At 40.1% G+C, this 13,318-nt stretch overlaps 1 protein-coding gene across 5 annotated transcripts in view; it reads left to right on the top strand.

Moving 5' to 3' along the window:
* LOC102201838 (collagen alpha-1(XIX) chain) overlaps positions 1-13,123 on the top strand; it is a 102,369-nt gene extending 89,246 nt beyond the window's left edge. For 3 of the 5 annotated variants that reach the window (XM_013911859.1, XM_013911860.1, XM_013911858.1), the window contains 6 exons: positions 1,295-1,339; positions 1,837-1,980; positions 2,947-3,013; positions 3,111-3,239; positions 6,296-6,373; positions 9,923-13,123. In XM_013911859.1, coding sequence (XP_013767313.1) covers positions 1,295-1,339; positions 1,837-1,980; positions 2,947-3,013; positions 3,111-3,239; positions 6,296-6,373; positions 9,923-10,023 — 564 coding nt within the window. In that variant the 3' untranslated portion in view covers positions 10,024-13,123. Of the gene's footprint in view, positions 1-1,294; positions 1,340-1,836; positions 1,981-2,946; positions 3,014-3,110; positions 3,240-3,624; positions 6,374-9,922 lie in introns of those variants that run through there. The other 2 variants (XM_005737117.2, XM_013911861.1) reach the window with 2 other exon arrangements.
* The last annotated feature ends 195 nt before the right edge of the window (positions 13,124-13,318 follow it).

Below are 13,318 nucleotides of genomic sequence, written 5' to 3'. Positions count from 1 at the left end.
ATGGAATCCTGCAGATTTAAGGCTTTGTTGACTTTTAGTCTTTTCACCCTCATTATACAGTTAATGCTTTCAGGCAATGATAAAATGTTTGTAATAGAGGGCAGTAGATGCTTCAGATTAAATATGCATTTTTCTGCCTGATGAACCTGGCCAAAATGGAAATAAATATGCATAAAAGTCTACTTTTATGTACCTGATCAAATCTACACTGTTTACTACATAATCACACAGAATGGTCTCACAGTATGGGCTTGAATTGCCATTCACTGCACATTATACAATCTAATACCCAAACTCGATTGACTACGATTATTACAGCTTTGCTCTGATTTACAATTTTTTTTTCACCTTACACCTTAATGACAGCCCAAGTACTTTATTGTTTTTTTTCCTTCCATTTGTTCATAATCTCAGCATCACACAGAGCCTTTCTATAGACGGGCACGACTTTTTGGTGGGGCAACAGTGCCATCTAGCAGATGGTATAGTTGCCTTCTTTAGTAAAATTCCTTGCACACTGCTTTGAGGTTTAATGTAATGCTCAGGGAAGCACATTTCAGTGGGCAAGATGATAGATTTAAGCCTCCCATCAGGCAGCGGGGAATACAGAGTACTGCAGATTAAAGCAGGCAGGGGAGAACGGCATCACAAAGCGATGCCCGCTTCAAAAACCACATCATGCCAGATTGTCTTTTGCATGGCTCCTGTAATCCAGCAGGAAATTGATACAAAGATGCTCCCAAAGGTATTTCTGTGAGCAGAGTAAAGGGAAGCAATGAGGAGTGACAGAGAGGGACTGGAAGACACAAGATGTTGTGACACGAAACCAGAGACAGGTATTTTCTCCCTGCTCCTCTGTACAGTAGAGGCAGCTGGTGGGAAGGCGTTCATCATACAAACCAGGAGTGATGCAGAGGATCCGTGACATTGCAGAAGGTGAAACACTATACGGGGAGGAATTATGCCTGAGCTGAGTAAGACGCAATCAGTGCAGCGTCAACTGAAAAGCGTGCATTCCTCAAAGTCAAATAATTCATAAGAATCCTCTGCAAACATCGCTTATAGTGGATTTAACAGAAATTCAAATGAACAAATTCCAAATGAACATATTAGAATGACTGAGTGTTGCTCGCGCCCTTACACAATCCCAAACATCAATGCTTTGTGTGCAGCTACTAAAAAGTTTCAGGGTCAGAATAATTTCCTTTTACTGTTTCACTGCCTTTTTTTTCTTCTTACTCCTCAACAAAGACCTCAACTATATAACTATATTTTTTCCTTTTTCCTTTCTAAGGGAGCTACAGGTAGACAAGGAGAACGAGGATCCAAAGGAGAGCGTGTAAGCATTCCTCTTTTCTTAAAAGGAAGCTATTTTTGTGACTCCAACTATAACGCACAACAAAAAGATTTTGATGAATAGTAATGAATAGTAATGAAAGTCTTCACTTCAGCACAAATATGACTAATCCCCACAAGCACATAAGCGCTAGATAAAGGCATTTAACGCTCAGTGCAGTTTGCTATTGTGTTTGCAAAAGCTTGGTCACACTTCCACAGTAATCTGTTGCAAACGCCTTTAATAGAGGATGCAAAATGAGGTTTTAGCTTTATGTTTGGCAGCAGAACCCCAGGACCAGTAACTAACTGGACACATTAGGAGAAATGGGTCATTGTGCACAGTATGTAAAGTTACAGCGGGACCTGAAGATTATAGTGACACTGATGCAGCTTTTTCTAGCCAGGAGTGGTAGCTGTAGCACATTCACATGTTTGGTGCCTCAACATCATACACAGGTGAGATATATCTGAGCTGCTACTTTTTTTTTAATGCTACAGGGTGATCCAGGAATTCCTGGAGAAAGAGGCGTTCAGGGCGAGAGGGGTCGCCCAGGAGAGCCCGGCCAAATTGGACCCATCGGTACCCAGGGGCAAAAAGGTGATCCCGGCCCTCCAGGACTCCTGGGGAGTGAAAGCCTCCTGGTGAGTTGAAAATTTTCACCGTAAACAAAGACAACCCTCCCAGATAATTAAAAAGCTTTACCGGGCAACTCGTTCCTTCGAGTTACCACCTCAGTTCTCATACACTGGGGGGGGGGAATGGTGTAGCTACAGCTTTCTGCATGAAACATCAAACAAGGCAGTGCAACGGGAACTTGCTGTTCTCTTTCTGCTCAGCGCTTCCCACTCCTGATCATCTAGGCGCAACAGAAGGTCAGAGAGGGAGTGAGACGGAAACCGAAAGAAAGACAGATATGTGGGCGTGCCTGGAGCTCTGCAGAGCAGCGAAAACACCTCCATCTGTCACAGACATTTTACACTTACTATATGCAGCCACAACCGTTATATAACACTCACAGGGATGAAAAACTGTTCTGAATGCAAAGATTTGAGGTCCAGGGGTACTATTGTTTGGCTTCCTAACTGGTACGGCACAAAAAAGCACCAACAATCCAGCTGAGAAAGGTTCACACAGCGTGTGCTGTGTGCTGTGCGTACGTGCTCTATGCATGTATATTATTTCTTTATCCTTCCATACATATGGAGGCAAATAGAGCCAGTGTGACAAGCTGCACTTTCAGTCTAAATAGGCAGTGCATTACTTCAGAATTGGAAATAAAGTAACACCACTTTAAAGCTATAATACCAAATTTAATATTCGCCTGCTGAGTTTGGGTTCAGACGTTATATTAAACTGCAATGCAAGGTAGGCTTTCAAGTCAGGAGGAAGCTTTAAAAGCTGAATTTAAACTGAATGACTCTGCCCTGCTTTTTGTCGAGTTTGGTTTGAACAATCTGCGTAGAAGAAATGTTTTATTTAGTAAACGTTCCAGATATCCACTTAATTATCATTTTTACTTGTATCTTTTTATTTTTATTGTCCCTTAATTGCTTTAGTTTCTCTTGTTAAGTGTTAAAATTGTGCTTTATCGCTATTTCCGCTCACAGGATGACTCCAGCTTTACAGAGGAACTCCGGATGTTTATCCGAAATGAAGTATCGAGGATTTTTGAAGGTAAAAAAACAAAGAAACGGAGTTTATTTTAATTAGTTTGGAGTACTTTTATTTTTTGTGTTGTGTTACCTCTAAGCATTCTTCTCTTGCTTCACAGAGAAGCTTTCTAGCAACAGCGGGCTACAGAAGACACCTGCAGGCATCTTAGCGTCGCAGATCCAAGGACCTCCTGGACCTCCTGGAAAGGATGGATTACCGGGCTCACCAGGAGAGCGTGGACCTCCTGGTAGGATGGCAGGCGGAACGGCTGCACCTTAATGCCACTGCTGGAAAAATACTATAATTTAAATATGAATGAATGAATAGAAATAACACTTGTAAAACCTGATTGCTGTTAATGAAACATGATTAACCTTAATTTATTTAATGAAAAGAAATTATATATGTACTCCTATAATTACTTCAGCAAACACACCGTGTGGTTTACCGAACCATACATTTAGCCAATTATATTTTAGAGAGGAAAGCGTCACATTTTTGTGAGATGCACCCTGTTGGTTGGCATCTCGTGTTTTTGTGATGTTGATTTGAAATGTTGGAGACTGGCTGGATTAGAGTCGGGCTTACACTTGCACTTTGTGCGGATTCATGGGTATTTCTCTCTTGCATAGACCCGTATATCAATGCAGACTGAGGGGCGGGGAGCAGAGGAAAGGCCGGGAGTGTGGTGCACAGCGGCTCTCTGGGAAATATGAAGACAAACGAAGAATTGGCTGTGAAAAAGAGAAAGTGTTATCAATGTGGACAGGAAAGAACCTCAGTATTGATACCTCACTCCAGGAAAGAAAGCCCCTAAAATGCAAAAGGAGCGTAGTCAGGAAAGAGGGTTGACATTCTTTTATCAAACTAATACAAATTTCTGACTGCTCATACAACACTAATGGTTTGCCGGTGCAGGCTTTGTACCTCAGACTTGCTTAGATTTGTACTGTGTCCGCAGCAGAACTATGGTATCGTGACTTTTAAAGAGGAGTGATTTGATTGTGTTGGTGCAGATCAAAAGCACCGCTGCATTGGCCGTTCTCTTTGAGCTTTGTTATCTACCTCACATTATTCAAGACCATTTACATTTTAACCCACTGCTATGATATAAAGGGCTGCTTTCATTCACGAATGTCTCCAAATTAGCCAGCTACTCAACTCTAAATATTTGTGCGTTAATGCCACTGGCGTTTACACATGTCTTGGACTTTATTTTGCTTGTTTTGTTTTTTTACGCTTCCAAAAAAAAGTGTTTTATAGGTGATCTTTAATGCAGCTTTGCAATAAATATTTATTGAAAGCAAAGAGGAAAGTTATTTCCCTTGATAATTCAGAAATTCAACAACTTCTTAATTTTTTTTTTTCTTTGTTGACTTGGGCCTTGAGAGTTTGGGGTAATATTTCCTCATTATTTCTCGTCATCCTCCGCTGGAGACTGTGCTCCTCTGGAATATCCAATTTGACTTCTTCTCCAATATGCCGAAATGAATTGTTTATGGAGAAAAATAACCCCTCTGTTGAGTTCACAGTTTTTTCTTTTCTTCCTTTCTTCTGTCTTTGGTGTGATTTCACATGGGTGAAAGTCTCAAGCTGTTAAGAGAACGCCCATAGGGGCTCATGCTGGAGAACACCATTTCTTTATTTCCTACTTTGTTGTAATTAAGTGCTCATTTGTGATTCATCGTTCACTTTTGGGATCTTCACAAAGTTTCTCTTTGATGAAAGCCATTGTGCTCAAGTGCATATTTCATCAATTTTGCTTCTTTTTTTGTGTTCTTGTTTTAACATTTGTTTTGTATTTCAATGCATTCTGTGTAACATTTATACTGAGTGAAACAAACATGTCTGTAAACTCTGTTTGAAAGCTGCTCTGTTCTTCCTGTGAGATGGACATATCAGTAAATAGAAAGAAAGTTGTTGTTTTTTTTTCTTTCTTTTTTGTAAGACACGGTACGATTAAGTAGATGTGTCTTTTAATATTGTATACAACAGCGTACAACAGGTGCAGGTTCAATGAAGCATGAAAAACCACTGTTTGCCAGTATTATATTTTGTTAACTTACTTTGTCCATTAGTGCCCCAAGACACAATTTGTTTTCAACTAAGTACGCAGTGTGGCATTTTTCGATTTATCAGACTGCACCAATCCACCGTGGCCCCCAAGCTTATTGCCCTGTGTGCTATTCAGAAATTTTTTATTTATTTTTTTTGCTCAAGGTACAGTGCACTTTTCTCCATGGAACGTCTCCTGCCTGAATGAATGCCCCGGGCTCTGTGAGTGTTGAAAGAAGTCTCATTATTGTGGCAATGTGTGGATAGCCCCCCTTTTTTTATTTCTTTGAGATTCAGTTTTGGAGCATTCATAAGCCTTTTTTCTGAGATTTTCTCTGACATGTAAGCGTTGGAGCGTTTCCCCTTTGGGCCAAGCAGTGAAATGCTTGATACTCCTGTCAATGTTTCTGATGCACTCCATGCAGCCACTGGTTGTGAGACTCCATTACTTTAAGTGCCTCGTGGGGAAATATTTTTTGCAGCCTCTCAAATTCTTACTTGGTATGCTGCTGTTTTGAACTGTAGACGTACTGGTTTTTGCATGCAGTGAAAAAGCCCTTGAATAATATGATTGTTTGCATACAGTTAAAAGCAACCGCCTGCCTGGTCTGACTTGAAGATGCGCGAATGCTTTGAATTTTCTTTTGACACACTGAGCATGCTCACAGTTTGTGTTCTTTCTTGGAGGTACTCAGGCAGCAGCCAGTCTCCAGCATAGGACAGAGTGAACATAATGAGCATCAGAGTAAAGCGTCTGTCATGAATAGCCACGATTGTTTGCAGAGTTCACCTTTGACTTGGCCTACCTTTCCACTCTCTGAATGCCTTTAGTGACCAACGTGTCTGATCTCTGATTGTTAAAAGCCTCTTGTCTCTGTTTTGAAATCGTCAAAGATGTGATGTGTGCTGTTGTTAGAAAGCTGCACAAATCCACAATGCAGTGGTCTGTTTCCACTTCACCTACTAAGGGTGCATCTCTCAAAATAAGTGCATACTTGATACCTGACACTGCTGTCATCCTGATTATACATAATTGAGAAGCTGTGCAGTGTTATTAGGACTCCGTTGACAAATATAAAAGTTCCACAAGTGTGTCCTCATTTTGACACTTTGTCGTGCTTTGGCATTTGTACTAATCTTACTAACTGTAATTCAAACTGTGTAGAGATGGCACCACAACAGGACTGCTTTAAGTTTGTAGTATTTGTTTTCTCAGCCACAATGTTGTGTGTGTGTTTGTGTCCACAGGAATCAGGGGTCAGAAAGGAGAGCGAGGCCAGCTTGGACTGGGGTTACCAGGAGATCCAGGACCCACGGGGCCACCAGGTAAGAACACCTTATGAGTAGAGCCGTTTTAGTTTGAGTGTTTAATTTGATATGCTGTGCAAAATTCTTTATCCACCCCTCATTTGTTAGTATTTTGCTTCCAATGAGTCTTTCTGGTCATTTTTTTAAGTGTTCATGAGCAATAGTTTCCAGGCTTTCTAAATCCAGCAGGCATCTTGGCTTTTTTTTTTTTTACATTGGAGACTTTATCTATATAATACCTTACACCATCACCAGCAGTTTTACAGCAACTCTGAAGCAAAGGACAACGCGTAAAGTCAAAAGGGTCAATTAAAGTGCTGAACATGCAGAGAATTACCACCCATCTCTGCTGTTCTCCTCAGTTCTATGGAGCATTTTACTGTCTTTAAGCTCATTGTTTTAGTTTTATGGACTGCAGAGTTACTGTTTTTGTTCCCCCTCACCTCTATCAACATTGTTTCAAGCCACAGTCAGCAACTGGATTTAGCATAGCTCATCATATACTGATTGCCTCTTTTGACACAGTCCTGTGTTTTTAAATGTTCAAATAAGAAAGTGTTTTAATTGAAAACTCTCACTAACCATCAGCCATATACTAATAAAATGGCAGAAACTATGCTATTTGCACCTATGTATAAGGGCACTTCTGAAAATTGCCCTCCTCGTGTTTTAATTATACAGCAGGTATTAAAATGATCAGGAAGAATAACCATTACATTGACCACCCCTCCTTTCGCCATTATTTATCAGGCTTTTTTAGCTGCCCCCAAGAAGGAAAGAAATGCGCCAGGGCTGAGTCAAGTCTCCAGCCTTTAATTCTATTTCAGCCTTCATTTGGTTTCTCAGCATGTTAGAGTCAACTTGGCTTCTAGATTGCATTATGTTCTCAAAAAACCCCTGTGCTCCTGCGACATAAATAGGACCCCAATAGAGGATGAATTTGGCGGTGTAAGAAAATGACTTCCGCTCTATAAAATGAACTGCTTGGTGTTGTCGTGAACAAAAGGAGACAAACCAAGATGTCAGCATGTCCTTTGTCGTGCAAACCTCACCATATCTTGATGGAAGATGAGGAGTGGGGTTAACTTGCTGATTTTCAGCCTGTGACTGTAGGAGTGTATGTATGCACATAATGCATGTGCAGGGGAAAGATATCTTGGCTGTAGCTCCACTGGAGAGGACAAATCACAGCTTTTGAAAGACATCATCTCTGTAGGCACACAGTTATAAGAAGCACCTGCAGCTCAACTGGTTGGGGGTTAGAGTTAAGCTGTAGTCACGTCTCAGGAAAACCTTGAAAGTGCTTAAACTAAGTGCTATCAACGAGCTGGCCCACTCCTCTGGTTTTCCTGGTGGTATTCTTGACACTAGCCGTACATAGAGCAGGTTCCCCTCAGACTCAGACTGGGATATGTGAGTCACGTAAATGAAATTTGCACAGCTTTGATTTATCAGTTATAATATAATAAATACATAAAATAAAGGGTAAGAAATCTGTCTGGCAGGCTCCACAGGTCGATGAATCAAGGCAGTTCTAATTAATCAGTATTTTCAAGTTGTTGGGTTTTTCTTTTTGAGAAGTGACCTCATACTGTAGTTGCTATCTTTGCCTCCACGTGTTCGTTCCCTGATGTGCTCTGATGGTAATTAGACCTGAAGGTGCTGCCGTTGGAGTGCATTAGTTCTGAATTGTGCCAAATTAGCAGGGTAAAGCTATCAGCTGTACAAAGCCACTTAAACTTGTTGTATTAACAAAGAGAATTAACAAACTGGAACATAAGGTACTTTAGATGATTAAGGTTTTTTTCCTGTATCTTTCCACCGCCACGATACTGTGGATAGTTTGTCTGAGCACTTAAGCAGTAGATGGATGTGGCTCTGATGGAAAGGGCAAGTTGTGTTTTCGCAGGGAGGTAAAGGACAAGGCAGTACCTGCAATTCTCTTTGTACAAACTATAGTGGAGGCAAGGCTCCCTCGAGCTGTGAATGGGTTGACTGATGTAATGGACACTCCTGTGGCAGGACTGCAGTGGAGGGCTTGTTTTTGTTTTTGTCTCTTGTCTTTTTTTTTGCAGGCTTTCTGAGAAAGAAGGTGTTATTCTTGGTGTTGTTTTCGTATATGAACAATGTATGAGAGACCATGAAGCAATGCAGACCGCTTTGACACTTCAGCAAGCTGTTGCTAAGTAACATGAGATACTAATGTCTCATCGGCCGCGATGACCTCACCATATCAGACAGCGAGGATGTGTTCTTCCTCTCTCCTCCATTCTCATTACAGAGAAACCGGAGAATTCATTAATTGTAAATGAGATGTCCTCAGTTCTGAATGATCCTCCAATGCAGCTATATAGTGATCTATTGATACTCACTGCAGTCCCACTTTGCATTACATCAGAGGAGCATTTCTCAATTAAATGAAAGTAAAGAAGAAGAAGAAGAACTGCGACTGTAATTACAGACTGATTTTTTAAATTGATTTTAAAACTAAACAAATTAAATGCAATTTAAAATGTTCTAAAATAAAAAGACCGTGTAGGAGCTGCACCTAATATTTGTTTTTTATTTTTAATTAGCCTTGCAATTAGTCTTTCACGCTTTGAGAAACTGGAAGCAGCAAACCTTAGAATGGCTGAGTCATTTTCTGATCAAATATTGACTAAATTAACTAAGCAGGAAGTTTTATCTCTTGTGCTTTGAAATGCTGATGAATAATTCTCAATAGGAATTGTCGTCTGCTTGACACTTGATTTCAAAGACACTGCTGGTTTAAAAAAAAAAGAAGTATACATTAGTGAATATAAATGGAGCAGATCTGCTAACAAACCAAAGGTAAAAATCTGCCTGGTTCTTGTTTTAATTCTTCTAAACATGTTTACAAAGGTAACACTACCCTGGATACACTGGCTAACCTTTTTGCTTGTAACTTGCATTTAAGTAAAATAAGAATACACAATTCCCCGATGCTTATTTCCAGTGGTGAGTTCAATTTAGGACTTGCAATACATTCACGATAATAAAGAAAAAGGCCCTGCTAGCCAGCCCGCTCGTTAGTCGAAGGAAATGGGGAAAATGCAACTTTAACAAGAAATGGCTTGAGAATAGTGATTTATCTTGGTGGTTAAAGCTGGCGGCTGGAAATACTTACAAAGCAGATTGCTCTGTGAATGGAAGGGGTTTCTTTGTCTTTGTTTTAACATTAATAAACCTATTTGTACATGTGTTTGTACAACGAATTTATCTTACCACACTGCTAATTTTGAACTCGTGTAGCTTTCTTTACTTGGAGATAGTATACTTTTAATACTCCGTGCAATTTCGAGGTCCGTGTGAGTGGTGAGAGCGGGACTTCCAGGCGATGATCTAAATGTAGCAGAAGCACTATAATGTTCACAGCTGGCTACCCTCCATTTGTGATTCTGTACAGCTCGCCTGTATGGACAGTGAATGGCTGTGAGTGTTTGTGAGGGGAACATGTGCCTGCTTTATCACTAATTGAAAGCTCTTCTGAATGATGATAAAGTGCAGCCTGGTGCCGTAATTAATGCACTCTAATTCTCTGTGAAGGCCCACCTGGGATCTCTTCTCGGGGCCCTCCTGGCTCTCCAGGGCCCCGTGGACCCCCCGGTACTTGCGACCCCAGCAACTGTCTTCTTCCATCTTTGTGAGCCCAGCAGAGGGGTTTGAGCTATTACGAAGACAGCCATCCGGCTCTGAGCTCAGTGCTGCAGCCACACAGCAGGGGAAGTCGGAGAGACTCACCGCTGACCTCTTTCTTTTTTTCACTTTACTAAAACACTCAGATGCTGTCTGGGTTTTGTTTTTGTGGGATTGCTGTTGGGTTTGTTTTGAATACAGCTGAAATCTCTTTGCAATGCAGTACTTTTAAGTTATTTTCCTTTTTTTAAATTTCATATCCTCTACTGTGACGTGATGCATTCCTTGTCAACTCTCATGTCTTTCAAGACCATGAAATGACTCCTGTCTGAAAAAAAACACCATCTTAATTATGCGTTTGCCTCTTTAATGGGCATGTCTATGCACTCTTCTGTTCGCACTCAGATAAGCTGGTGTGCCGACCGAAGGTACATCTCATGTTTCTGTGTTCTCGTGTGTTTTTGCACGAGTTTCTGTGTGTTTGAGGAACAGATTAGCTTAGCGAATGTACTTATTGTACGTGGAGGTGTGAGAAAATAGCAGATTTATGAAGCGCCTTATGTAACCAAAGTGCAGCCGACGTGTCTGATATAGAAATTATTTATTTTAAGCCGCATTCTGCAAGAATGTATTTTCAAAATGGTCATAATGAATGTAGGAAATGTAGCATGAATATTGAGTGACGTTGTTACTAGAAAGTGGATTTTCGGATTACCTGTAATCCCGATGCAGTCTCTGGTGACACGTTTGCGTCGTGTACAATGATCACTTTTAAAAGAAGCTGCCGTATAATTGTCGGTTAACGCGTCTTCCAGTTTTCTGCAAGTCACGAGTTGTTAACTGAGCGCTCGTCGGCGAGGATTGCCAAAGCTTTTGTAAGACAAAACCAACAAACAGCTCAGTGACACTGTTTGTCTGGAGCTTCTTTTTTTAGCCTTTTACATCATTTTTCTCCACATGAAATGAATGTAATTTAAATGGCGTTTGTGTTCAGTGATTGTAGCGTGACCCTTCATTTAGCTTTACTGTGGAGTTAATCTGTAAATATTGTGTATTTTCAATTTTTGTTTTTCCTTTTCATTTTTCTTGTGTAATGGGGTGCGTTAAGGGACCTGAAAACATCATTTTCATCCATTTTTTGTCATTGTAACAACACGTTAAGGTTCTCACCTGTCACACAGTGCTGCAAATTATTAACACATATTGTTTACAAGGTGTCGTGTATGACAATTCCTCTGGTTTTTATGTATATTTTTGATTTTCACAAACACAAAGGAGATCAGAATACTACACTACAGCTAACAGACGCATCAAACTTTTCATGTACTTGAACTTTCTTGTAATCGCACCGCGGTGTTTTTAACAGTTGGGTTTCAGGGAGCTTTGAGACTGGATTTATTTATGTGCTATGAATTTTCTGAAACCTTTGAAGCCTGTGCATTTTATCTAAACAGGTCGTGTAACTGTAGTGTAGATCCTGTGCAGAAACACACATTTTAAGAACTTAAGTACGCTAAAGATGACAAAGGAATTTTTTTTAAAATCCAGCATTTACACATTGGATTTTAGTTTATTCACTTCTTTAAAAAGTTTTTGTTCTTTCAAACTTTATAATCTCACTAAACAATAACTTTTTTGTGTAGAAGAAAAAGATAATTAGCCTGTAGTGTATATTGGTTTCCTCAGGTTTTCATTTTGAGCTCTGTTTAATTAGAGCTTGATGCAAAGGCTTTAATTTTACTTTTAAAGAGTCCTGCTGTGATTCATGTTTGAAACGTTCTTTGTGTGTATCTGAAATTTTGTGACATTAAGAGCTCGGTTCTTTCTGTCTCTCCTTTAACATCTGCTGTTTGACACTTTTTTCCCTTTGTACTTCACAGTCATTATTCTTCTCTTATACATGTAAATTTTAACTCACATCTTACAGATTTTTTCCCCCTTTTTTTTTTTTACATTTTTCTCAGCATGCCAGCTTGGTTTTATCTCTGCTAAATTTTATCAGACTGGGTGGGTTTAATTTTAGAGGAGTACTGAATCAAACGCTTGCCACAAACTTCATTTGTGAGTTGAAAGAGCCCCCTGCTGGACTTGTATTTCATTGCTTTTGTAATGTGAATGGGAAACTATTATTCTTTGCTTTTGTAGGCCACATAAAATCCCCTCCTTCTAGGGGCTCCTGTCTTTTCATCAAAGTAATTTTCATATTCGGTTTTAATGGGTTCCCGTCAGAGACAATAACACTGACCTTGATGAGATTCAAATGAGACAGCATCAGCAAACTAATGTGACCTAAACTTTTTCAGCGTGCTGATGAAAGCACCTCCCTCCATATATTGAATTTAGCTTCAATTGATATTAATGTGCACCAGTTTGTGGCTTCAGTTTAGCTAAACAGCATAATAAGTAGGGAGGACACAAATTGGCTGCTGATGACACAGCTCACTTCACTAGAAATTTGAAGCCATTCATATTACTCCAATTGTTCTAAGTGGAAAATGTCAGATGAAAGCAAACTCGTGGACGGAGTCATTGAAGGTTGAAGCGTCCTAAAACAATAACACCGCTTTCATACGTGCACGTGTTTCTTTCTTTTTTCCTTCTTTTTTTTTTTGCTTTGCATATTCTCTCCAGTAATGTAAGTCGATCCGGTTGCCACATGTGATCTAATCTTGTAAGCAAAGCCTGTAATGAGATGTAATATGTAGCAGACTCTCAGCGTGGTCCCTAGGATTAAAAATGTCTGCCTGCTGGTCTCAGTGAAACTGATCTCTGCTCTTTTATAAGCTCATGTTGTGCCGTGTGACTTCAATGTTTGTTCTTTGTTTGAACACCTACCTCAGTCTTGGTTTACCACAACTACATGATTAGATTTGTTGTTGTTGGGGGGGAGACACCAAAACAACTGTTGCCTTTTAACTGAAAAAGCGAATGAAAGCCTCATGTCTATGTAAAAACACACATATTGCAGTCCTGTTATCAGCTGACGTGCTGATGGGATGACAGAGAACAGGCGCAGTGATGTTCCTGTTGTTGGGGGAGTGTAAGGGGGAGTGGGGGGGTGGGTGGTTACCAGGCATCAGAGGTTATACTTTACAGCCTTCTTTGCAGCTTCTTTCATTTACACTGATTAATGGCATCTGCCTTACACGTGTGCAATAAATGTTATTCAGTGCGTGACTTCCTTGTATATTCTGCACTTACACTTCTTTTCAATAAAACTTTATTCACAAACCTGATGCTGTTTCTGTGTTAATTATTGTTCTTTTGTTTTGGGGGGTGGGGTGGTAGCCAGTTTACTATTTCAAC

Source organism: Pundamilia nyererei, unplaced genomic scaffold, assembly GCF_000239375.1.
Source record: "Pundamilia nyererei isolate P.nyererei 1_Seehausen unplaced genomic scaffold, PunNye1.0 scaffold00073, whole genome shotgun sequence".
In the NCBI taxonomy this organism is placed as follows: domain Eukaryota; kingdom Metazoa; phylum Chordata; class Actinopteri; order Cichliformes; family Cichlidae; genus Pundamilia; species Pundamilia nyererei.
Note: the sequence above shows the minus strand (reverse complement) of the source record. Positions and strands in the feature narration are given on the sequence as shown.